The sequence below is a fragment of the Lepisosteus oculatus genome, chromosome 5, assembly GCF_040954835.1.
Source record: "Lepisosteus oculatus isolate fLepOcu1 chromosome 5, fLepOcu1.hap2, whole genome shotgun sequence".
Classification (NCBI taxonomy): Eukaryota; Metazoa; Chordata; class Actinopteri; order Semionotiformes; family Lepisosteidae; genus Lepisosteus; species Lepisosteus oculatus.
The window spans coordinates 43,519,634-43,545,346 of record NC_090700.1 but is presented as its reverse complement, the minus strand read 5'-3'; the positions used below and the strand labels follow the sequence as shown (position 1 = coordinate 43,545,346).

At 41.3% G+C, this 25,713-nt stretch overlaps 1 protein-coding gene across 5 annotated transcripts in view; it reads left to right on the top strand.

Annotated features, from left to right (window-relative positions):
• trpm7 (transient receptor potential cation channel, subfamily M, member 7) overlaps positions 1 to 25,713 on the top strand; it is a 53,556-nt gene that overhangs the window by 21,025 nt on the left and 6,818 nt on the right. For 3 of the 5 annotated variants that reach the window (XM_069190479.1, XM_069190480.1, XM_069190478.1), the window contains exons 6-35: positions 9 to 133; positions 277 to 448; positions 1,863 to 2,037; positions 3,816 to 3,939; positions 4,223 to 4,295; positions 5,586 to 5,686; positions 6,849 to 6,983; positions 7,341 to 7,394; positions 7,788 to 7,928; positions 8,359 to 8,496; positions 8,857 to 9,134; positions 10,662 to 10,890; positions 11,907 to 12,062; positions 12,717 to 12,860; positions 13,857 to 13,985; positions 14,519 to 14,770; positions 15,318 to 15,492; positions 17,344 to 17,470; positions 18,100 to 18,284; positions 18,496 to 18,628; positions 18,823 to 19,958; positions 20,811 to 20,902; positions 21,347 to 21,437; positions 21,815 to 21,900; positions 22,289 to 22,326; positions 23,418 to 23,443; positions 24,094 to 24,147; positions 24,810 to 24,860; positions 24,973 to 25,038; positions 25,131 to 25,414. In XM_069190479.1, coding sequence (XP_069046580.1) covers positions 9 to 133; positions 277 to 448; positions 1,863 to 2,037; positions 3,816 to 3,939; positions 4,223 to 4,295; positions 5,586 to 5,686; positions 6,849 to 6,983; positions 7,341 to 7,394; positions 7,788 to 7,928; positions 8,359 to 8,496; positions 8,857 to 9,134; positions 10,662 to 10,890; positions 11,907 to 12,062; positions 12,717 to 12,860; positions 13,857 to 13,985; positions 14,519 to 14,770; positions 15,318 to 15,492; positions 17,344 to 17,470; positions 18,100 to 18,284; positions 18,496 to 18,628; positions 18,823 to 19,958; positions 20,811 to 20,902; positions 21,347 to 21,437; positions 21,815 to 21,900; positions 22,289 to 22,326; positions 23,418 to 23,443; positions 24,094 to 24,147; positions 24,810 to 24,860; positions 24,973 to 25,038; positions 25,131 to 25,414 — 4,970 coding nt within the window. Of the gene's footprint in view, positions 1 to 8; positions 134 to 276; positions 449 to 1,862; positions 2,038 to 3,815; positions 3,940 to 4,222; positions 4,296 to 5,585; positions 5,687 to 6,696; positions 6,826 to 6,848; positions 6,984 to 7,340; positions 7,395 to 7,787; positions 7,929 to 8,358; positions 8,497 to 8,856; positions 9,135 to 10,661; positions 10,891 to 11,906; positions 12,063 to 12,716; positions 12,861 to 13,856; positions 13,986 to 14,518; positions 14,771 to 15,317; positions 15,493 to 17,343; positions 17,471 to 18,099; positions 18,285 to 18,495; positions 18,629 to 18,822; positions 19,959 to 20,810; positions 20,903 to 21,346; positions 21,438 to 21,814; positions 21,901 to 22,288; positions 22,327 to 23,417; positions 23,444 to 24,093; positions 24,148 to 24,809; positions 24,861 to 24,972; positions 25,039 to 25,130; positions 25,415 to 25,713 lie in introns of those variants that run through there. The other 2 variants (XM_006628687.3, XM_069190481.1) reach the window with 2 other exon arrangements.

Here is a 25,713-nt window from a genome sequence, read left to right as displayed (position 1 = left end):
ACGCACAGGTGTGGCGAAACATGTCGGGGATGCTCTCAAAGAGCACAGTTCCAGATCCTCGCGGAAGATTTGCACTATTGGAATAGCTCCCTGGGGAGTGATTGAAAACAGAAATGACCTCATCGGAAGAGACGTAAGATTATACTATAAACTGATCTTCGGTTTTCAAGCTTGGCTTATGCAAACGTGTTTATTTTCTCCCGTGTGCTCGCTTCCTTGTTTCTGTGTGCTGATTAATGGTGAGAAGCAGTAGCTCAGAAACAGTCTTGTACTCAGGTGATCGCCCCGTACCAGACACTGCTAAACCCCCTGAGCAAGCTGAACGTCTTGAATAACCTCCATTCACATTTCATCCTGGTGGACGATGGGACGGTGGGAAAATACGGAGCAGAGGTGAAGCTGCGCCGGGAGCTGGAAAAACACATCAACCTCCAGAGGATCCATGCTAGTAAGTGAGCACCTGCACTTCATCTCCGCGTGAGCTGAGTGTTTGTGCGCCAACTTCGCCCTGCAGCGAGGAGTTCGACCCGAGAGCAGGCTTTCACTGGGCTGCATCCTCCTTTCTGGCACGCAGACGTTCATTCGGCTGACTCGCGCGCCTGAGCAGTTGAGCTACAGCACTTCGTCCTTCACTTCACTCTCTGGGGCAAGATGATTGAGTGTGGAGATCGGGTTGGCTCTTAGGAGTTTCAAGGTGTTCTGTGCGTTTTTGAGGTTTGATGTTGAAGTTATTCATCCGCACAAACTTGTGTGCATGATTATTTGTGCATAATGAGTTCATGTATGAAACGGGCCCCAGACTGCTCAGGTTGATGGAGGTTTTTGAATAGTAACATTCTGTTCATGCGATCACTCTCATCTCTCAGGAGGATCCCAAAGAGACTGATAGTAAAACAAAAATGTTCAGAGGCCTTCTATTTTTACGTCTTTTTTTTTGCATGGAAAACAAACGAAAGAAGCGGGGTTAATGAATAGTTTGTCTAAAAAGGAAGTACCTTGAGAAATACCCAGGTGTTTTTGTTAATGTTAAAAACCAGGTTCGACTGCAAGATCCCTGAATCTGACCTGTACCATACAGCCATATTACACTTGGGATCTCAAGAGCTAGCCAGTGTGGTTTTATAAATTACCCATTACCAGGCTGGAGTCTTGTAGCTTCCAGTGGACTGCTTATTACGTGGTCTGCAAATATAGGGTAATTTGAGCATCTGTGGCAAAGCACCACAATAAATGCTAAAAAATGTGTTGACCTAAGCTAAACGAGGTGTTGCAGACATCAAAATAATAATTTCCATTAAATGCAGAGGTACGAGACATTTGTTGCATCATGCTTTTCTTTTACATGAGTTCCTGATCTTCTGTCCGTCAATGTGGCACCTCTATGCCATCTTCTAATGCCGAATGATGCTCCAGAATAAGCGTATTTTTTCATTATTATTCTTAATGACATCATCTTCGTTGGAAACTGGGTTCATAAAATAGTATGAGTTATACAATACTTTTGCGATTCTCTTTAATACCGGCTCAAAGTCTTGTGATTTGTCGAAAGTCAGCATTAATTGGATTATGTATAAAAATGTGAACCAGTTCACAGTAATAAAGTTTGTCTTGGTTTTTAGTCTTGCTGTTTGAACTGTGAATCTATTTAAACTTATTTGAAGTAAAAGGCTTTTCTCACCTGTGGTTTTCTTAATCCATTATGGGTTTTCACTGCCTCTGTGTGTTGTATGAATGTTTCGGTGTATCTTTTCAGTGCAAAGTGCAGTTCAGTTTTTGGAAACGGGCTGCCTGGAAGTTGTTGCATCGCAAACTTGCACATGAGCGCGAAAGCCTAATGCCTGTTGTGTGTCTGTGCTCGCCAGGGATCGGGCAGGGGGTTCCGGTGGTGGCACTGATCTTCGAAGGCGGGCCCAATGTGGTCCTCACGGTGCTGGAGTACTTGCAGGAGAGCCCTCCCGTGCCCGTGGTCGTGTGTGAAGGAACAGGCCGGGCTGCAGACATCCTCGCCTATGTCCACAAGCAGACTGAGGACGGAGGGTAAGTGACCCCTCTGCTGGGCACTGTGGGTCTGTCCTACAGCCTTTCAGCTCTCGCAGTCAGAAAGCTCTCTAACTATTTCCAGGTTGAATGTAAACAGTCATTAGGACAAATGTTTTCATGGTGCTTTAAATTTGAAAGGATTTTATAGATAAAACATTGATTCCATTTCAGCAGTCTCTGCTGCAGGCAGTATGGGCCCTGTGTGTTATTTACAGAGGTAATATTACACTGTGGCTAACGAACCTCAATTGCCAAGGACCTGGTAATGAGCAATGTCAGGATCTCCCGAGAAACATAGTGGTGGGGGTCTCAAAGATTTAGAGGTGCGACAAGTAAATATTTAAACAATTAACAAAAATATAATTTCAGTTCAGCAAATAATACAACAATTTAATGCAAAAAAAATCTGACCTAGAAACTCATTCTTCTAAGAACAGGATGTTGTTAATATCTTTATGTATGCCTTCATCATTAAAAAAGTTGTACACTCCAAAATCTGGCAACACGCATTTAATATGTAAAAACATAGAACTGCTATAAGACAGGCCTATCACAGCTATAAATCTAAATGTTTGTTTTGAATAAAGGTTACCAATAAAACCTTCATAACATGTTGTTAGTAAGGAGGTATGTATAGTTTTTACAACTTAATAGTTGTGTAAACACATGACCTGTGTTTAAATAAAGAGTATTTGTATCCCTGGAGATGCTATCTCCATTGTAACTGCTGGAGTCAGCATTTCATGCAAATTGAATGGCATGATGCTAATTAGCAGGAAGTAAATGACAAGACTTAAAACTTGGTAAATTTGAAAATAACTCCATAAACAAGATCGGGGTGCATTCATTTTTCAGTGTTAAAAACCTTGTAGTGTCATGGAGCGGAAACAGGAGGCGTGTGTGTGACTGGCATCTTGAAAGTCAGAGGGAATGTATTAGCACTCGAATACCAAAAAAAAACTGCAGATGTATTACAGTAATCTTGATGACTCAAGTTACTCTGTTAATTACGCCAACTTGAGTAGGGTCGGGAAAAATGAGTTTTTAATGAAAGTTCAGGAGGGATGACGGTGACCTGGGTTGGCTGGGCCGGAGCGGTGGCTCTGGGAAGGTTGCCGGTTCGTATCCTGTGGCCGGCAGAGGAATCCTACTCCATTGGGCCCCTGACCAAGGCCCTTAACCCCAACTGCTCCAGAGGCGCCGTATAAATGGCTGACCCTCCGCTCTGACCCAAAACTTCTCTGTGTGTGTCTCTCATGGAGACCAAGCTGGGGTATTCAAAAAGACAAATTCCTAATACAAGAAATTGTATATGTCAATAAAGTGATCTTATCTTAACCAAGTTCTAACTTCCCCTGAAAGCCATCAATACTGCCATGAGCCCCCGTCTCTTCCTCACGTTAGTTTTTCTCCACCCTGTTTCCACCTGTGGAGCTCCTCTCTCTGCAGGAGCTGCCTGACTTCCTCGCCCACAGGCCAGGGGGCTTAAAACCAAAAAAATCCTTACACCCAACCTTTTTAGAAACATTGATGATGCATTTTTCTGATTGGGTGTTATTATTCCATGTCAAACCAGCTTTAAATGAAACTTGATTAAATGGTGCTGTAGAAAAATATGATTTGCTGTTTTTAATTCTTTGGTTTTTGTATGTTCTAACTATAGCAGAGACATTATCAATAGTATGTGTTACAGGGGTTTGTGTACCTGCCAGGTCTAAAAAGTGCAGCAGAACTGTAAACAGTGTTAATCTGACATGAACTGTCTTGTGATTTAGAGGCCTTCCTGATGGTATTGAAAGTGACATCATTTCAACCATCAAAAAAACCTTCAACTTCAGTCAGAGTGAAGCTGTGCACCTGTTCCAGGCACTGATGGAATGTATGAAGAGCAAAGAACTGGTATGAATATTTAAACACAGTTTTGTCTTCAATTAATTACTCAAAATTGCAGCTATGTCTAAGTATTTGTTTTAAAAGTATTTGTTTTAAAATGGAAGTTACTGAATCAGAAAATATCCACAATAAGGACAGATCCATCAGTGCTGAAATTACACACAACAAAAGTCACACAACAGATTTGTTTACAGATACATATTGAGTAACATATTAGTCTTGATTGACGGTAAGAAATTAAGTAAATTGTGCAGTTGAATTTTATTCACTATTATTCTTTTCAAAAAAGATAACAGTCTTTCACATTGGGTCGGAGGACAGCCAGGACATTGATGTTGCAATATTAAAAGCACTGTTGAAAGGTAAGTTTTCCCCCCCCCCCCCCTTTACTCTGAAATAATTTTCATGTATCCATTCATGTAGTGAGAGATTTTCTTCCTAGATGTATTTTTTGAAGTGTGAGAGCATTAGGTCGACGTAGGTCTGCAGTTTAAAGTATTCCTGTGCTACTTTTTTCATTTTTCCTCTCCTGGGCCAGATGGGCTTCTTGTGTCTTTGGTTGGTCTCTGCTTTTCTGTGTCACACGTCCTCCCTCTGGGGATTCAGTTATGTTGCATGAGGGCATGTGGCCAAGCTTTTGAGTTTGATTCAAGTTTCCACTTCAGACTGGTAAACACAAGTTGTAGGCTGAATGACCGTGTTCAGGAATTTGGAATCTTGCCTTGGACATGTTCCCCCAAGATTCCATGGTGGCTTTGGAATGGCAGCATGTTAAGATTTTTAAGTCTGATTATAACTTAATTCTCAATGTCATTCCCTTCTTGTTTCCCTGCAGCTTCCTTTGTGTCACTGGGCTTTAAAACTGAAGGCATATAGGTATCCCGATTTTAGCCCCAAATGGACTTTTCCCTTCATTTTTATCCTGTAGAACTGTCTCTCATACTGTCTCTGTGCTGTGGGTGTTTCCTCAGTGTTGCAGTGTAGAAGCTGTAATTGTTTACTGAGGGCTCGGCAGGTGACTTGCTCGTTCTGGCAAAACACTTTTATTCAGTGGAATTTAATATATTTTATAAACATTCCCACAGTTTTGAGCACTGAAGCCAGTAAGATGTCTGCCTATTCCGCAAAAGTGCCAATCAAATTTTTATTATTGTTCAAGATTTTTGTTTTAATAAAGCAAAGGCGCTGTTCCTTCCAATGTGTGCGATTGCAATATTTTTTTTCCCATTGAAGAACCTAAAAATTCTCCAGATTTCTTCCCCATCAGCTGGCTGCTCTTGGTTGTAAATATGAGGGATGTGACTTGTTCACGTTCTGTCCTCCCATGATGTACTGGTGGGAACCTGTGTAGAGGTTCATGGGGATTTGGACAGTTCCATTTCCTAGGCAGCTTGTGCTGAGTATAAAGTTATAAACTTTCCCAATTAACTGCATGCAACCCCCTCACTAAATAACAAGTAGTAAATCTATGTGCCACCCTGCCTCGTTTAAACATCTTCTTTTTTCCAGAATAGACTTATCTGTATGGGAGTTCTGAGTGTGAACTTTGTGCACCGTGCCTGATCCTCATTTTCTTGAGAGTGTTACCCTGGATTTGAATTTGTTCCTGCATATTCATTGCCTTTCCTCTTTTTGCATTCCTCTGGCTTCAGGCACCAATGCATCTGCGTTTGACCAGCTGGTCCTCACGCTGGCCTGGGATCGAGTGGACATCGCTAAGAACCACGTGTTTGTCTACGGGCAGCAGTGGCTGGTAAGTAGGAGGTGATACCAGAGAAAATGCATGTGATGATTCCCTTCAAAGCTGCTGTAGAGCCTAAAAGTTTGGATTCATGTAGTTAGATTCCAGAAAAGACATGACTGAGCATTAGCTTTGGTACTGATCAGAATCCTGGTGATAATAGGAAATTACATCAAATTGCGCCGTCAGTAGAGTGTATTAGTACTTCAGCAATCAGTCGAAACAGTGAAATGCTAAAATTAGTCTTCCTTTTTATAGCTTTGTTATCTTTAACAGGGTTTCCACAGATTTTATAAAAGAAAAGATGGTATCTGTAAAGAATAGTGAGGACTTAACACTCGTCTGCTCTAGCTATCATCTTACCTGATCTATCTTTGTTCCTTTATCAGTGTTCATTGTGATTATTTAGCAAAACTTAATCTTCTATTGCATCTTTATGGAGCCTGCATGTCACTGACTAGGTTTACTTTATAAAATGTTTGGGATTAATCATTACACAGACAAGATCCGTGACCTTAGTTCTTAGACTTGCTCTTAAACATTTGACATTTCGGTGAAAAAAAACAGATGCTTATTATCTCTGTGAAGGGATTTGTAAATTGTAAACGCACATTACCACATAATCAGAGACTTGTCTTATTTCACCAAGTATAATCAGATGTGAAATTGATGGAAACAAAATGCTCATGGATACTAGTTTTTATTTTAACAAAAAACATTTTTTTTCTTTCTCATGATGCATGTGGAGGGTTAATGTTGTCATGCTGCTGCTTGGACCCGGGTTGGAACCAGTCAGGTTTGGAGAGTCAGTGGCTTCAGACTCCAGTGCAGTCCTATAACATACCCCTTTGTTTCTGCTATTTGGGATATAGAAATGGATTATTGTAGTGTTCCAGTGCTGCGGTCAGTGACTGTGGCTTTTCCATTCCATTGCAAGAGTCCTGAGGTACTGAAAAATGAAGTGATTCAGGTTTTGCAGCAGCTGTTTCCTTCCAAGAGGACAAATGTCCCGTTCTCTTAAGCTTCTCAACAGCACGGGACAACACAGGCAGGAGCCGAGCCCACTGAGGCTTATGAAGGATTGAAACCGGCCCCCATCACACACATGCCGCAGGTCGTGGCAGCATGGTTTAGCTGTGTCCTCTTCAGTCTGCTGCGTAATGTGCCGTCACAGGTGGGGTCGCTGGAGCAGGCCATGCTGGACGCCCTGGTGATGGACCGAGTGGATTTTGTCAAGCTCCTCATTGAGAACGGCGTCAGCATGCACAAGTTCCTCACCATCCCCCGTCTGGAAGAGCTCTACAACACGGTATGAGCTCACGATGGTGTTCCGCAGGCGATCTGCTGTTTGAAACTGTCATCCTCGCTTCCCATTTGAAAGCGTCTCCCTCCACTTGTCCCAGTTAGAGTGAAGGGTGAACAAAAGCATTTGCACATTGTACTTTTTACTTTTATTATCCTACTCAGTGATATTTTATTTCTGTTTTCCTCTAGTGGGTTGAAATTCTAATTGGGGGGAAAAAACATAAAAGTTGTTTTCAAAGAGTATAAAAAGCTTCTGTTGCAGCTAAGTCTTGATGCAATGTAGTGATGTTCCTATTTTTCTTCTTCTTGACAGTTTAATCTTGCAGTTTTGTTAATAATTGTTTCTTTTTCCTCCCTGAAGAAACAACCTCCAACAAATCCCACTCTGTTTCACCTTGTGCGAGATGTAAAACAGGTATTTGTTAAATTTGTTCAATTTTTAAAATGGCGGATTGAGCACATTGGAATGATAATATGTATAGTTTTCGTGCTGTTGGTAATCAAAACTGGATCCATATTTACCAGTGTTTTATCTACACCGAGAGCTTCTATCCTCCCTTCTGGTTTGCTGAGTTCTACCAGCCCGTTTTGTTTAGCGCACCAAAAGTGCACTCCAGGTTAAGCCTGTACAGGTATGCTTAGTGTCTTTTTTTAAGTGCAAATAAAGGATGTAGCCTCCTTTTTAAGAAATGTTATCTTTGTATTATCTAGTGTGTATCACATTTCTCATGTCCCACATGATTGGTGTAACGTGGTGTTATCCTGACATGGCTTTTGAGTGCAGGTGTCGTATTTCCTTCCTCTGCAGGGTAATCTCCCCCCAGATTACAAAGTCACGCTCATTGATGTGGGTCTGGTCATTGAGTACCTCATGGGTGGCACCTACAGATGCAACTATACTAGAAAGCGTTTTCGGATTGTTTACAACAACCTCCATGGAAACAACAGGGTGAGGACTTATGATCTTAAATTTCGCATGCTTTGCATGATAACTGGGAAAGAATAACATCAGTGAAAAATCAATATTCCATTCATTCCGTGTACTGTGGACTTTTTAAGGTGGCGCCTGCATCAGGTCTTGAGCAGAATCCAGGTTTTTAAGCTTTTAATGATAGAAAAGGGACTAATGCCAGATTGGAAACAATATTGGTTAAGACAGTGGTGGTGTTTCAAAATGTAATAGTGGAAATCTGAATTCAGGATAAGTGTTAGGAATAACCATTTGTTTTACCTTGACATTTTTAATTAAAAAAACAGTCATATTACCGTCAAAGAAAGTCCCTTTTTGGAGTGTCTTCTGCACATGGCTATGCAGTGGAATTGCAGGTGAAGGACAAATCATGTACCCTGCCTGAAGAAATAATGTGTATTACTTTTAGCGGTCTGGGCGGCATTCCACTTCAAGCAGCGGGTCTCAGCTGCGAAGGAATCACGAGCCGTTCACTATCAGAGCAGACAAGAAGGAGAAGACCAGGCACAATCACTTCATTAAGACTGCGCAGCCTTACAAGCCCAAGGTATCGCAGACACCTGCATTTTATTCAATCAGAATTCCACAGTGCGGGTTCCAGTGTAACTAACCTCCCAGGTGGCTGGATGTACAAGATTCATACAGTTTTAAAAGCTGATGGAAAACAGTTTAGAAATGTAACTAAGTAAAATTTCTTTGCAGCTTATGTATGCATTTTAGTAGAATGGTATATTTTATTGCAACTTCAAACTTCCTGACCCAGACGTAAATATTGTAGTCACGACGTGTCTTTGTTCACTGGTTAATTGGAACCATTATGCTTCAATGTGAAAGCCGCATTCCTCACCAAAAGTAAAAATAAACAATTTAATCTTTGGACTCTCCCTTCCCCCTCCCCTCTTTGTAGCCTGAATCGTCAACTGAGCAGTCGAAGAAGAAGAGCAAAGAGGAGATTGTCGACATTGACGACCCCGAGACCCGGCGCTTTCCCTACCCTTTCAACGAGCTGCTGGTGTGGGCCGTGCTCATGAAGAGGCAGAAGATGTCCCTCTTCTTCTGGCAGCACGGGGAGGAGTCCATGGCCAAGGCCCTGGTGGCCAGCAAGCTGTGCCGTTCGATGGCCTACGAAGCCAAGAAGAGCGACGTCGTGGATGACACATCCGAGGAGCTCAAGGAGTATTCAAAGTATGTGTGTAAGAATTTAGAACAAAAACACTTTTTAACCCCTTTCGCCTTTCCCCATTTTGCAAATATGGCTTAAATCAAATTTCATAGACTGAAAGCATAATTCCCATGTTCATTTTTCTGACTTGTATGTGGTTCCCCCTCCAGAGCGCGCCCAACACCACCCCTGCATTAGAATGAGACAGCTGCTGAAAATGGAAAACATTATTTTAGCCACAGATTAACTCATTAACATTGACAAACCAATACGGCATGTACAAAGCATCAAATAACCGATCAGGTCTTTGACAACCAGTGAACAACCCTCCCCCAATCACTTTATTTTTAACTGTATTGTAAAAGAAAGGAGAATTATCTCCCCTTTCAATCATTAATTTAATCGTTAAAACTATGAAATAAAGAAATCTCTTGCCTATGTAATGCTATACAGTTTACAGCACTAACACTTGTTTGTGCTATGCTCTTTATCTTGTCATTTTATCTGAACATTATATGGACAGTTGAAGCAGCCACATTCATAGCGATAGAAATGTCTTTTGATTACTGACCCTGACTCCAATCTAAGCGATCCATTCATTTAATTTTGAAACAATTATTTAAGTTAAAATAGTTTTTATTTCATGCTGTTTGCTTTCTCAGCACCACCCTGAGTTTTTTTTCACACGATTTGGACCCATAATGGATATTGATTGCATAGACAATGCACAATAAAATAAAAGCACACACTACAACTCAAGTCTAAGACCGTTTGCAAGAGATTTAAGAAGCTGGCCAGGTCTTCCAAGAATCACAGCCTCAGCATGTATTTCTCAGCGTACTATAAGTTTGTTGCCTATGAAGAGGTTTCATTTGTTATAGAAAAACTATAGTTTTGTTCATTGGGTGAAAAATGGGTATATACTGTCTTTGCTGTCTTCATTGTGCAAAAATTGGTAAACTGCAGGATGACTGTAAATTAGCTCTGAAACGTAGACTTCAGTCATTATTTGCCTGAAGTTGGAGTCACTGGGGAGCAGTGTCATTCAGGGTTCAGAACCTGTGTTAAACAGTATTTGAGATCAAGTTAACTTTCTTCAGTGATGGTGTGTGAAATTGCCCGGCTCTAGTGCCGTCGTCCCCAGTGACGGTGTGCGAAATTGCCCTTTTCAGTGAAGAATGCTGCAGGAGCCCATGGTGCAGACATAAGCATGTCAAACAGCATGAATGCAGCCGCTGGCACTCTTGCGCAATACCTGTATAGTCTGTCCAAGTGCCTGTACATTCTTGAAAAATGTGCTTCTAGAAGTGCTTTTTTTTTTAAGTAGCCCAAGGTCAGTAGCTGGTTTTGTAATGTACTGACATTTTAATTCATGTTAGGTCACATACAGAATGAGTTTAACAGGTCTGCATTTCATAATCCAGCTTGTTTGAGGATGAAAATGAAACATACATTATCTTTTAACAATACTATACAGTTTGCATAGGTATCCGGCTTTTGGTTTCTCATTTTATTTTTTAAAATAACTTGGTCACTGTTTTGTGCTTCAGTGAGTTTGGCACACTGGCTGTGGACCTGCTGGAGCAGTCCTTCAGACAAGATGAGACGATGGCGATGAAGCTGCTAACCTACGAGCTGAAGAACTGGAGTAACTCGACGTGCCTTAAGCTGGCTGTGTCCTCCAGGCTGCGGCCTTTCGTGGCTCACACCTGTACCCAGATGCTGCTGTCAGACATGTGGATGGGCAGGCTGAACATGAGAAAGAATTCCTGGTATAAGGTAACTTGCACGTTTTAAATGAAATTGTTTTTTACATGGCCCTACAAAACATTCCTTAGTATTGACCCACCCTGTCCAAAATAGTGGGAATGCTTCACCACCTGCTATGTCCATTGACTCTCTGATTGTAAAGTAGTAGCAAATCGTTTTTCTCCATCTCCTGAGGCTGTTCATGCACATGCCTCTGAAATATCACTGATGTGTAACAGCAGACCTGGCTAATGCAATCTTGCTGAAGGGAAGAAGGGAGTAGGGAGTGACAGTAACGGATTGCAGCTCAGGAAGCTGTGGGACAGGTTCACAGATGTTGTGGGAAGCCAGCTAAGTTGTCCTGTACCTCCATAAGCATGTGAATGTCTGGTGGAATGGATGTGGCAACGTTGCAGCAGTAGTCAGTTCTGTGCTGGAGGTGAACTGACCTGCTGTTAGCATGTTTTCAAATATTTGAGCAGGCAGGAAAATTAAGCCGGCTAGCAAAAGGGACAGTTTTCAGGTTTCTTCTTTTCCAAGCCAAGCTGTCTTTGAGTTCGGTTCTCTTGGGATTTTTAAAATCTTATCTGAGAAGCTCAAAGGAGTATTTTTGGAGAGAAGCAATAGCCAACATTATCATATACATATTTAATCGTTTTTACAGCTGTGGCCTTATAATAAGATTACGCAGGAACAAACATTTTTCAAGAAAGGAAAAACATAAGCTTGAGAACTAGTCTCAAAGAACAGGGTCATGAAAGGGTAGCTGAGATTTTATTTTTATTTGATTTGCCTTGATATTTTTTGCATTGTTATTGCCTTGGTAGTTTTGCTATGAGGTGCTGAACAGGTACCAGCACCTCTGCCTCAGGGAGTCGTGGAAAGGCGTGTATCAGAAATGAGTGAAAAGTGATCTATATGAGCGTTTTCTCTATTTCTAAGAATATATTCAATTTTTATCAATGTTAAAATTCACAGGGGATATTCTCAACCTATGAATCATGTTACACTGGAGGAACAGATGCATTTTCTATTTTTTTTCCCAGGTCATTTTAAGTATTTTAGTCCCACCTGCCATTCTTCTGCTGGAGTACAAGACAAAAGCAGAGATGTCTCACATCCCTCAGTCACAGGATGCTCATCAAATGACCATGGAGGACAGTGAGCACAACCTTCAGAACCCCTCTGAGGACATTCAGATGGTCAGAATTTTTAAAAAGTTCTCCTTGTAAATGTTTGGGCAGTTCAGTTCTCATCCTCTGTTAAAAAGCCATACGCAGAAGCATTTCTGTTGGGATGTTTAAAATTAAGCATGAGCCATCTCCGGGCTACGATGCAGGATACGTTTAAGTTCTGGGATAAATCAAAATTCCTGCCCACACCCCAGCCCAGACGACAAACCGAGTATGTGGTGCCATTTGTTTTCCAGAGGCCTTGTTTCCTCAAAAAGGAATTGAAGACTGGATTTGTTGCACTGTTTTGAAAAAGATAAGCAGAGTGAATTCTCAGGATGGCAGCATTACAGTTTACGTAGCCCACAAGGTTTCTAACTCCTGTTCTTCTTCAGATGTTTCTAAAAATGTGTTGGTGTTTTTCCCCACCATTGGAACATCATTTTCTGAGCCTTGAATGAAGCTGTGGAGTATTTTAAATAAATCTTTTAAGTGCAGTTTTTCGTGCTTCTGACTTTCTTTAAGGATTTAGTCACTGTTGCAGTTAGAATAACGTTGGTCTCCAAACGGATATCACTGCTGACCATTCCTGTGAATTGTCCCCATTTCAAGCGTGAAAACGGTGAGGAAAACGGCTAGTATGCTTGTCTTTCATTGTGCGTTTTTGCGTTTTTGCTTTCCCAGGACGTGTTCAGGGAAGTAAGGATCAATGACAACATCGAGGTGAAGAAAGAAACAGAAGTTCATGTGAGGCCAAGGAGGCTGCCGATCACCAGGAAATTCTACGCTTTCTATCACGCTCCCATTGTGAAGTTCTGGTTCAACACGGTGTGTGCTGTAGTTCACACAGGCGCTTAACATTTACTGCGCCAGCATTTCGTTACGCAGCCTCACCCTTGGGTGTGCAGCTGACGTGGAAACTAGAGGTGCAGGGCATGAGCCCTGGGTTCATCACGAGCTCGCTCAAGCTTTTCCAATGGCCAAAATTTGCTGCAGGCTGGTTTCCAGACGCCCCGTTCATCTCTACCATCATTTCATTTGCATATCTGACCCTGCAAGGCATTATCCCAGGCAGGTCAGAGCACTTGAAGAGCTGATAACATCAAGTACTTAATCACAGTGGGCACAAACATGGAGTTAGACTCTCCTAAATGCCCCTCTGGGCTGTTGGCCCTGAATGGTTTTCACTAACACCACTATCGGTTACACACACGAATGGTAACAATGCCAAAGGACAAATTACTTCTCAGTTTTCTGTTGCTTATGGTCCAGTGTAGGTGCTCTGGAAGTGCCCTTACTTTACATGTTGCAAGTGCAGCAATGGAGGAGTTAAAATCACTTTTCCCGTTGTGAACAGATTACTGTTTTGCATGGCTGAGGCAGCAGTACGGAATTGTGCATTTTTAAACGTAAAAATCATGGCTGTTTGTTGCCTGCTAAAATAATCCAGTTAGCCTTTGACAGATGTAATACAGGGATGAATGATAAATCTGGCTCATTCTCATAAAAGCAAGGGAACTTGATTGCCCTCACCTTCACAGGAGATGATTCTATCTGTCGTCATCCTTATTAAGTATCACCTTACCACTGCATGGCCATCTACGTGGTGAACAAATAGTCATAAGTAAAGTGAAGTTAAACCATGACTGTGAGTTTTAACATCTCCTCTCTTTACTGAGGTGTACAGACACAGCCGGTTCTTTACTGACCTGTTCCTCACCTCCGTCCTGCTGTGGCTGTGCATTGCAGTGTTTGCTTTTCGGATGTGTCTTTGTGCTTCCAGGACTGTGTTGTTAACCACGCTGTTGCATGCTTGTCCCATAGCTGGCCTATCTGGGATTCTTGATGCTGTACACATATGTGGTTCTGGTGAAAATGCCAGAGTGGCCTTCTCCACAAGAGTGGATCGTCATCTGTTACATATTTACATCTGCCATTGAGAAGATACGTGAGGTACAGTACCCCCTTTCCTTTCAATAAACATTTTGCTGTTGTGTAATTTGAATGTGTTTGACTCCAGATGCATTCTCAGGTTTCCTTATTGATTTACACTGGGAAACTGAATTTTGTTCTGAAATCAACAGGGAGCCAAAGTGCTGCTGCTCACCTTTAAAAGACCTGGTTGGTTTGGCTCTTGACAACCTCAGTGAACTGTTAATCCCTTTATACACCCACTCATTCTCTGGACTCTGGCCTTTTTCCTGCTCCAACCCTGGGCATTGTGCTTTCTGTCCTCTTCTCCCAGGCAATGGAATGACCTTCCACCTCATCAGCCAGTGGTTTCAAATCCTGTCTTAAAACACACTTTTACACCCTACACTAGCTTTTAATTCTGTGCAGTTTACTGTATTGTGGGCCTTTCTCAATTGCTTTTGCCTTTGCCTTTATATAATGTATCTAAGAAGTTGATGTATAAAATACTTATTGTTGTTTTATTGATAGGTCTGTCTGTGTCTTGGCACTGATTGCATCAGTTTCCTTTGCAGATATTTATGTCTGAAGCTGGGAAGATAGGGCAGAAGATAAAAGTTTGGTTCACCGACTATTTCAACATCTCAGACACCCTTGCAATCGTCACCTTCTTTGTTGGATTTGGACTGAGGTTCGGAAGTGGCAGTGTCATGATTGCTGGAAGAATAGTGTATTGCCTTAATATAATATTCTGGTATGTGCGGCTTCTAGACATCTTGGCTGTAAATCAGCAAGCTGGACCCTACGTGATGATGATTGGCAAAATGGTAAGCATTATTACTGATTACCTAGAAGATCTTTCTCAAACATTAATGTAGTAAAAGTTCTTTTTGTATTGTGGTGGGCAAAAATAAATACTATTCTATATAAGGTCATCCTAATACATTGTATAATTCTAACATCCCTTGATTTTAGCACTAGCTACATTTGGGAGCATTTGGAAACACGTGGAAACAGATGAGATTTTCATATACTTAGAAGCTTTTAGGACAATTTCAGAATATTTGGGAGCATTTGTGTACAACAAGTATATATCCTAAGTTTTCCTTTTTATTCCTTCCCTTATACTGTCTAGATGATGAAAACAACGGTAACATTTTGGCATATCATTTTTAGATTTGCATCTAATAAATTTTATTAGACCTGTGTTCTAAGTTATTAATTGAGAGCACAGTAGGTGTATTGGACAGAGGCTTCCTTCTATCTACTGGTGTTCCACAACCTGTTTATTTGTAAACATGGGCAAAAGGTGCAAGGTCTGATTTAATGCTTGTTGCTTTGATTTGATTAGGTATTGTTTGTTTTCAATTTGAGGTGGCCAACATGTTTTACATCGTTGTGATCATGGCAGTGGTGTTGCTGAGTTTCGGCGTTCCCAGGAAGGCTATCCTATACCCTGAAGAGGAGCCATCGTGGACCTTGGCGAAGGATGTCGTCTTTCAGCCCTATTGGATGATGTACGGTGAAGTGTATGCTTATGAGATCGATGGTAAGCTTTCCGAGCATTACAGAGGAGTGGTACACTGCCATAGCAACCTCAGATACAACTAAGTAGTGCAGGGAGCTCGTCTAATAATTATTATATACTTTATTTATAAAGCACCTTTCCAAAATCCATGGATTCTGTACTTAGTGATAAAAAAGTACGCTAGAAAGTTAAAGAAAAAATAAACAAGAGCATTAAAAGTTCTATAGACAGAATATAGAGCAATCAGACATAGTCCCTGATGAAAAGGTGAATTTTGAGTTTGGGCTAGACAAAGAATTTCCATGTAGCTTCTGAGATCTACATTTTTGGGATTTGCTCTTTTAACTCCGTCGTGAATCCTGTATTCTCAAGTGGTCTGTGCCATGGGGAAAGTATTTATTTATAAAGGGGTTTTAATACTGAGTTATCCTATAATCGCAGACTTCAGGCAAATCTAATTATTGGAGAATGGTTGTTCATGGTACTTACAGTTCACCAGGCTCCCAGATAACTTGACAGTATTTAATCTCACAGAGGTGTTACAGAGCTGCTGGATCATGTGACTGTGTGGCAAATCAGAAGCACTAACGCAATAAGGAAACCAAAGTGGTCATAGCCTGCAGCAATGACTTCAGCACACAAATTAATGTGGGGGCATTAACCAATCATACATTTGATCTTAATATTGCACAAGACACTTTTGCCTTTTTAGTGTTTCATGATCTCAACGTGTACAGTAAAACCCCGGTATCTGCGAAGGTTATGTACCTTGAAGTCTCCATACATGGTGAATTTGTGAATACCGAACGTAATATTTTAGGGTATGGTTCCGTGGTTTGCAAAGAAAGCTTTTCCAGAGTAACATTTTTGTTGTAGCTTAACTGTTTCAGACAAAGTGTTTGTGATTTTTGGGAGCAAATTTTTTAACTAATAAGAGTACTGACAACTCAGCATATTCCCATAATTTGAGATCATGCATGTGCAAAAAAATTACATCACTCTTATGATATTATAGCTAACCTTGTATGAGTTTTTTTTTTAATTCTAAGAAGAGTGCAGTTCTTTATTTTTAGCGTTTTGTTTTTGTTACCATTATAAAAGTGCAGGGCTACTGTTCAGTAAAACAATTTATTGTGGTGCAATCATAACTGACAAGAACGTGAGTTGTGTACTAACTCCCTTCCCTCTCAAAGGAAGTTAGTATTTGCAATTTGTCTAATTCTCTCTTATTTCTTTACTTATCCTTGTCTTCAAGAACTGAGACTGATAACTCTGTGGTCCCCTAACCTTAGTTATTTAACGTTTCTTTTATTTATGTTTTATTTATTTAGAAACTGTATAAAGTATAACCCAGAATGCATTGCTACAGTACAGAAACTTGTTAACACTTGTTAACCAGGCTGTGCCTCTTGCTCCGGTGGAGGCTAAAGTAGATGAAAATGCGAAAGTGGGTGTCCATATTAACTTTCCCACTGGTACAGCCAGTGGAAAATGTAATTTACCAACATTGGTAAACGATGGTCTGCAAATGTTGATAAAGTTATCACTAAAAATTTGTGTGCATTGGCATAAATCACAAACATTAAACATCTGGATGTTTTAATGTGCTGAATTGTTAGATATCTCATGGCGTGTGCTCAAAAAGATTAAAAACAAAAATGAAACCACACAAAGATGTGTAATCTTGCAGGGGCAAACTTTTCAAAACTTTTACATTACAGCCTTCTGACTTTCCTGCCAAAAGGAAGCTTCTCATGGTTACTTTGTCACTATAAAAATCTTTACAATACTACCAATGTAGTGTTTTTTTTACTTCATCCTATGTACTGTGTGCACCTGACTCTTCTTCCATTTTTCTTGATTTTACAATAGCTTGTGCAAACAATAGTGAAGTAAAGCACCTTTGTCAAGCTGGAGTATGGATTACACCGTTCCTACAAGCAGTCTACCTCTTTGTTCAGTACATTCTCATGGTCAATCTGCTCATTGCCTTCTTCAAGTAAGTATTCACAAAGGATCTGTTTTAATAGTGAATTTTGTAAGTTGTTTTTAAGATAGATCATAACCTGTGTGTGCAATTGTGTACATAGGCACATTTTCTTTGCTAAAATGTCAGATGATGCCACCGTAACTGTAATAAACTTAGTATACAGGTACTAAGTATACTTAGGTACAGTACCTAGGAACAAGTAATAGGTTTATTCCATGCTGAAAAGAGAAGAAAGAAAACATCATTTCGGCTTTGGAGCCTTCTTCGTGTGCGTGTACCCACCTGAACTATATAGTACCTATACTGAATTGTAATATATTGTATTGTTAGGGTATTGTTCAAAGTCCCTGCTGCCGTACAGCTTCTGTGCATTGTGAAGAACAGTATCCTTTTCTTCATGAGTGTGATGCCTGAGGCACATCACTTAAATGTTAAATCTCAAAAACAGTAAAACCATTGCATCTTTTAAAATACATGCAATAACTTTGTTTCCATCAACAGCTTTTTACATTTTTAGTTGATATTGAGCAGTGTTAAATTAGATAATTAGTAATCTGGTTTATATTTTTGTGCATGGGTGTAATGGAAAGGAGATGGGAGTTGTCTCTAATCAGCACAGTTTTTTTTGTTTTCTACAGCAATGTTTATTTGCAAGTGAAGGCCATTTCCAATCTAGTTTGGAAGTACCAGCGGTACCACTTCATCATGGCATATCACGAGAAACCTGTTCTTCCTCCTCCTCTGATCTTCTTCAGTCACCTGGTCTCCTTGTTCTCTGGCATTTGTAGGAAGAGGAAGAAGGGCCGTGGGACATATGGACCAAGTATGTATAGTCACAGGCCTCCATTTCTATGTGGAAAAGCATCTAAACATGAGAACTGGTTTATATAAAGAAATGCTAAGCATTTTACACAGCCTATCATCTCAACCCAGTCATTTCTGTTGCCTGAACATTTGCATTTGGGCAACACTCTCTCTAAAATAAATGAGGAAGGCAGACCTGCACAGATAGCTGTCACTCCTCTGTCTTTCAGAACTCTTTCTGACAGAAGAAGACCAAAAGAAACTCCATGACTTTGAAGAGCAATGTGTAGAATCATACTTTCATGAAAAAGATGACCAGTTTCACTCGGGAAGTGAAGAAAGAATTAGGGTCACCTCAGACAGGTACATCGATGGCTCTTTTTCTGTAAGCTTGTTCATTTTTAGAAAAATATAACAGCTTAGCCATGATTTGGTTATTGATTTTTTTTTTTGTGTGATTCAGCTTTATTGCATCCAAGTAGATAAATTCTTAACCAAATTTGTCTTTAAAACCGTCAACAAAAAGGATTGACTTTTATTGCTTCCTTTCTGCCTAGGGTTGAAAACATGTCCATCCAGCTGAAGGAAGTCGGCAACAGGGTGAACTTTATCAAGCGGTCCCTGAACTCCCTGGACTCTCAGATCGGACACCTCCAGGACCTGTCGGCTCTCACCGTGGACACTCTGAAAGCCCTCACCGCGCAGAGAGCCTCCGAAGCCAGCAAAGTCCACAACGAGATCACCAGGGAGCTCAGCGTTTCGAAGAACCTGGGACCAAACCTTATGGACATCAGTTCGCAGAAATCCTCTGTGTTCGTGAAGCGCAGCATAGGGGCGTACTTTGGGTCGTCCTTTGCGCAAGGTCCAGGGACGATCGCAGACTCCCTGTTTGGTGTGGGGGCACAGGCTGAGCGGCAGCCGGACACGGGCGGCCAGGGGCACGGCAAGGACCTCATCCCGAGTCCGGACAGGAAAACTGCAAACATTCCAGAGGCGGGCGCCTCAGGCAGTGCCTTACTCCGAAGTGCCACACCCCCTCCCGAGCTGCGGCTCAGGGGCCATCCCGTCGCCGAGAGGCAGCTGTCCCACCCGGATAACGCAAAGCGAGCCGATTCCCCAAACACTTCGCCCAAAGTTTCCTCCCCAACTGCAAAGTTTTTTGTAAGCACCCCGTCCCAGCCCGGTGGCTGTAGCCCCCAAGAGCCTTCTGCTGAAGGGCGACAAGCTTCCCCACCCGAGAGCTCTGGTGTTGAATTTGGGGCATTTGTTGGTAAGTATGGTGGCGCAAAGAGCATTTATCCTAGAGTTATTGTGTCCAGCTCTTCTCGTGCCGTCAGCTTGGCATGCCCTACCTCTACGCCTGCTTGCGTTGAAAGTGCAGGACACGTCAATCTTGCTTTTCGCGACGACGAGGCTAGTGAGGAAACCGACTGCGATGGGAGGGGCAGAGCTTGCAAATCCAAGTCTGAGCGTGCGGAGGTGGTGGCAGGCACTGGCTTCCGAAGGAGCAGCCCCTTGCCCGGGTGCGAGCTCGCAGGGGCTGTCCAGCTCTTTGGAAACGGGGGGCCCAAGCACAGAGCTGAAGCCGCAGAGGACGTCCAGCTGCGCGCTTTGGGAAAGCATAAGCAGACTGATAACGCTGACGGACCCAAAGGACTGCTGCAGAGGCTGCGGAGCTTGGCCAAACCTCGAGGTTTGAGCTCACACACAAGGGGGTCTGGGCTCTGTGTCTGGTTGAAGGTGACTCTCTTTCACTGGTGCACAGGTCCTTCTCCTCTCCATTCCAATCTTTAGCTGCCTGATCTCTGCCATTTGAGTCATCCGTCTCCTAATCTTAAGATCCGACACTGGTCGGGGTCTGTAGCTGCAGCTTCACTACTATGTCATGAAGCAGTGTGCTTTAACACAGTAATGTGCCACATGTTTGTCAGGTAAAACTGAGCGTTATGTTAAAACCACAAAAGAGGAGGTATTCCATGTGCACTACATATCCTTGATAAAAGCTTAAATTTTTTTTTTTCCTGTCCCAAAGGCAAATACCTTACAAATTGTGCCAGTAATGCAAAGCTATCTACGGAAAACAGCTCTGTTAGAAAAACCCAAGTTGTTACAAATACATTGTATTTTAAAATTAAATACAGTCCAAAAATAATCTAAATTAACAAATGACAGGCTGTTTCTGAAGATACTTCAATGGCATCCTTTGTAATGCAGCTGCTCGATACTGTTGCTTTTACTAACATCCAAGGTTTCAAAGGGCTGCATTGGCCAGTGCATGTACTGAAATTGGGTGACCTTTGAATCAATTGGAAACATTGTGATAGAATGTCTAAGTATCGCTGAGGATGTTGTCTTATCAAAGGTGAGGGTGATGTGATTCATCACACTTTTCTTTCCAGGAAAACCTTGTCTTGGGTCACTTAAAATATCTGTATTTTTTATGAAACTTGTACTTATGTTGTCTAACACAAAATCAAAACTTTTAACTATGCTTTAACATTAAATATACATACTTCTTTTGCATTTTCAATTCCTCTTGGACAAGGACACAAAGATAGCCCTGACCTACAGAAACCTACAAAAGATGACACTACCAAAGTCAGTCATATGTCACCATCCAAGGGGACGAGAGACGTGGTAAGTTTTCCTCTACATCAAGAATGGAGAATCTCTTGATGTTCCGTGGCTTTGTTGGGTCTGCAAACACTATTTCCAGCGAGAAAGATTACTCTTTCATTTTCCTTATCTTACAGCCTCAGCTTCTGTAGCAGTCATCTTCATTTTTTATTTTTTTATCTCTTAAAATTCTACTGGAATAGAAAACTAATACATACTAAGAAAGCTTTAGTTTTTACTGTCTTTCCTCTTATGTGATAATCTCTCTCAATTTTTTTGAACCTTTAAAGCCTTATTAAACTTAGATTTCTGATTTACATATGGGCATCACTTGTCTCTGTGCTTTTTAAAATAATTAGTTGTTATATAGATGCACTTGTGGACCTATGAAAGAACTGGGTGGTTCTGGTTGTCGTATTTATTTTTTATCTTTCAGGCTGTTATTTCTTCAATTTTTTGTCATAGAGTCATCCTGAGGGCCACATGAGAGCAGTCAATTCTTATGCAGGATTCACGGAGTTTGCCAGAAACCTTTCAGTACTCCACCCTGAATCATGTAAGGCTCTTCGAGTGTCTGTGCCCACCTTTCTTGACAGAAAAGTGTCCATTCTTAGCAAGTGTCCATCAACACCATATAGTGTCATGGTGTTTTTGTCTTGATTTATTGAGGTATGGATGGGGTCAGATGGGCTTTTCACAATAGCTGTTTTTTAACTGCCAGTGTACAGAGAGAGTTGGAAAACGAATTTTGCTCCATCGAGGAAGGGTATTTTATTTTTGCATCTTTCTTTGAGGATATGAAATGACGTGCATGTAAGAACTTGGATGTAGCGAAGCTGTGAAATTCTCTTTTCTACATGTGCACTGCTTTTTTTATTCAGTCTCCTTTTGTTTGATTTGTACAACATGCTGTTTGCTTTTCCACTTGATCAGCGCTGAGCAGGAGTGGCAGAGATCACAGCAGAGTGTCAGCTGAAGACATTTGCTGCCACGAGGACCTGAAGGTTCCGGGGCTGCTGGTGGGTCCATATAGTTACAGCACTCTGCTCTGATGAAGACATTTCGCTGCATTCGCAGTGATGCACAGAGTGGCGAGAAAGCCTTGCATGCGCTTCTGAGAATAGTCAAGTCGTTGGATTTATAAAAATGTACAGTGAATGCACGTTGTTTGGTCAGTTCTGTGGAAGCAGAAAACCTTAAATCACCTAATGTACATAGAATATTTTATCTCCTGTTTCTAGAACTGTGTGATGAATAAACTTTGATCATAAAGTAACCATAGTTTAATAAGCAGTTTTGCGCTTCTCAGATTCATGCTTGACACCGAATACTTATTATACCTAATTGGTGAATGTATGCAGTTCTGAGTGTTTACCTTTTAAGAGTTTTTCTTTATTTGGTTTACAGGATAGAGTACAAGGAAAGTCAGCACAAGCCAGCAGTCTGTACGTATGTTTTTTTTAACCCATTCTTAAATATTGTCCTGTGATTTTGCCATTGTTTGAGCCTGATAATGAAGTACCTGACTAATTACTGTATCTGGGTGTAATGCTTTCTCTTGCCATAGGCAGTACTCTGCTGACATCAGGCCAGAACTCACAGATTTACCATCTTCTCTTTTCATAAAACACATTTCACACTGGGTGGTTCTGGCTTGCTGCCAGTCTAATATTAGGGTTTCCATGGCAAAATAAAATAAGCAGGCCATTCTGCAGAAGCCGCTAAGGTTTTTGGCACGGTCTGCTATGCTTTTTATATTGTAGAAAAAAAACAATGTTCACAGTTACTTTGTTACAGAAAAAAGTATTCTTGCTTTTGATGAATGTTGTGGAGTAAATTGCATGTCACACATTCAGGTGCGGATATTCTATTTTGAAACTTAATTTATCATTTCTTAGCTGTCAGATACGCATGCACCATTATCGAATTCCATGCAGAATGGCCACCCAGCCATATGCTTCAATGGAAATAATTCTAGAAATATTGTGCAAAGTGGGTAGATGGTGCACGTTTCACAGTTTTAGTTTGTTTAAAAATTCAAAATGTTATCTAACATAGTATATAATATAGACTGGCATCCTGCAGTGTCATTGATTGGCAGACAACCTACCAGAAAGTCAAATCGCCTCAAGAACTACCTCAAAATAAACAGTTATGGTACTGTAGAGTTTTCAACAAGTTGCCAACGCTCTGGCTCCTGGGAAAGAAAGCTCACATGACAAGAGGCCAGAATTCAAAGTTGCAGCTAATGCAGTCTGATGACCTCCTGAGGTCATGGGAATAACCTTGGTGTAGGTGTTGGTTTCTTTTATTTGTCCTCTGCACTTGAAAATGTACGTACAGTGGAAGACAACATTGAACCGTAAAGGTAAAATAGCTGACTTCAACATCTGTTTACCTAAATATGTTGTCATCAGCATTTTTACCACAATCCATTTACAAGATCTTAAGTACCACCTTTGTTTTTAAAAGACTAGAAGTAAATTGTATTGTTTACTGATGTGCCCGTTTTATATCTTTACATCTCATTCTGCAGAATTCCTGGGGAAGAAGCCTTAAACGGTAAGTTTGGATCTATAAATATTTTTGAAATCGGAGCTCTGTGAATGACCTGACTGACTCATTCATAGATAGGCAACAGCTGGGACGCTATTGTTTGTGGTTACCTTTGAAATTGTTCTAAGGGACAAGTCTTTGGAGTGAGTGATCAATGCATGCCGGTTGTTCATTCATTTAGTGTTTTCTGAAATATCGTAGTAACTGTAATTCTTTTTCTTTCATTGTTATTCCATTACTGGGGAACATTTAAGAATTATTGTAAGTAGTTGTTGAAAGGGTTTTCATTCTTTCTGGAGGACAGCAGGTTAATGAGAACATCCTGTGTAACCTGTTGGGGCTCTTAAAATAATCACAGGTGATTTGAACCTGTTGTTCAAGTCACACTTAACTAACTTGCTTATATCTGGTGTGTGCTGGATCATAGAGGAAGCCCTGTCTTCCCCAGATCTAGGCTCGTTTACCACTTCACAAGCATGGGACAATGACCTTATTTCCCCTTGGTCTAGGACTGCAAAGGATATCTTGTGCAATATTGATATTATTGTTGTTGTTATCATCATGGACTTGGAGCTTTCATTATTTATGACCCTGCTTTATAGGAATAGGGTAAACAAGTGTATCCTTATAATTGAAATGTATTTTTTTATTTCCAGCTACATCATGTCTCTACTCCTCTAGACATGCACACCTCAGTGCCAGAAAAGACTGTGAGCAATTGTATTTTTCAGACTGATTTTTACTGTTGTTGAATGTTCAAAGCCCTGTCCGCACTACATGGCAGTGTTGTTATAAAGCTGTCACACAGCGCCACCTTGTGGCTAAACACCATTGTACTGATGGCAGCATCTTTCTTTGAAGCTTCACAGCATCCTGTCTTTAACAGACATCACTTTATTTACCCTTTACAATCTCTTGCATTAGGAATTATCTTTTCGCATACCCAAGCTTGCTCTCCATGAGACACACAGACACACAGATAGGGAGAGAGCCTGGGTTCAGAGCGCAGGGTCTGCCATTGTATGGCGCCCCTGGAGCAGCTGGAGTTAAGGGCCTTGCTCAGGAGCCCAACGGAGTAGGATTCCTCTGCCGGCTGCGGGATTTGAACCAGCAACCTTCCAGCCACAGGCGCAGATCCTGAGCCACAGATCCACTGCTCCGCCCCCCGGAGGAGCGTTAGCCACAGTGAAAGTCACAGAGCTTAACATGTTAAATGTTTAGCAGATAGATTGCTGCTGTTCTAGGAATACAGGTCTTGATCACAGCAGTGTTCATGTACATGTTAAAGTATGTCATGTAAAGCTCTTACATGCGTTCGTAAGGATCTACTTTATTTAGACAAAAATGAAATTATTCTGTTTTTTCTGTTTAGCTGTTGGATCTCCTTTCAAGCCAACTTTGGATATAAGTTATCAATATTCAGGTGAGACATACAGAATTATAAATTTTACAGATAAGTCTGTTGCTAGAAAGTTATTTCTGAATGGAGATTTGTTTTTCTCAAGGCTCATGTGTTTTTTTTTTTGTCAATCTAGCTGTGGAGCGAAATAATTTGATGCGGTTATCACAAAGCATTCCATTCACCCCAGTGCCGCCAAAAGGTAAGGAGATATAAAAGTAGAATAATCTTTTCCAGTCTCGTGTTGCTTTTCCCACATGCCAATTTCAATACCATCGTACCCCCGCCCGGCAGGTGAGCCAGTCACTGTGTACCGTCTGGAGGAGAGCTCCCCCAACACCATCAACAACAGCATGTCGTCCTGGTCCCAGCGGGGGCTGTGCGCCAAGATCGAGTTCCTCAGCAAGGAAGAGATGGGAGGGGGCCTGCGGCGCGCCCTCAAGGTCATGTGCACCTGGTCGGAGTATGACATCCTGAAACCAGGACACCTGTACATAGTCAAGTCCTTCCTGCCAGAGGTCGTGAACACCTGGCAAAGTATCTACAAGGAAGATACTGTCCTGCATCTCTGTCTCAGGGTAAGAGCCCGAAGAAGATCTTAGCTGCTTATTGGGTTTTTTTAAATTGATGTTTGCCCTGCTTACGCTGCAGAACCGCAAAAGCCATGGCAGTTAATTCTTGCTTAATTTTAAGGATATTTTATTTATTTTTTTAATTTCCAAAACGGAAACCGTGCTTCATCGGCACTATACAACATTGCAACCAGCAGATTATCTGTTTACTGCTCAAGGTAATGTTTATTTTTCTTATGAGAAATCCAAATGGAGCAGCTGTTTAAGCCAGAGAAAGTAATAACACTTCTAGAGGATATTCCAGA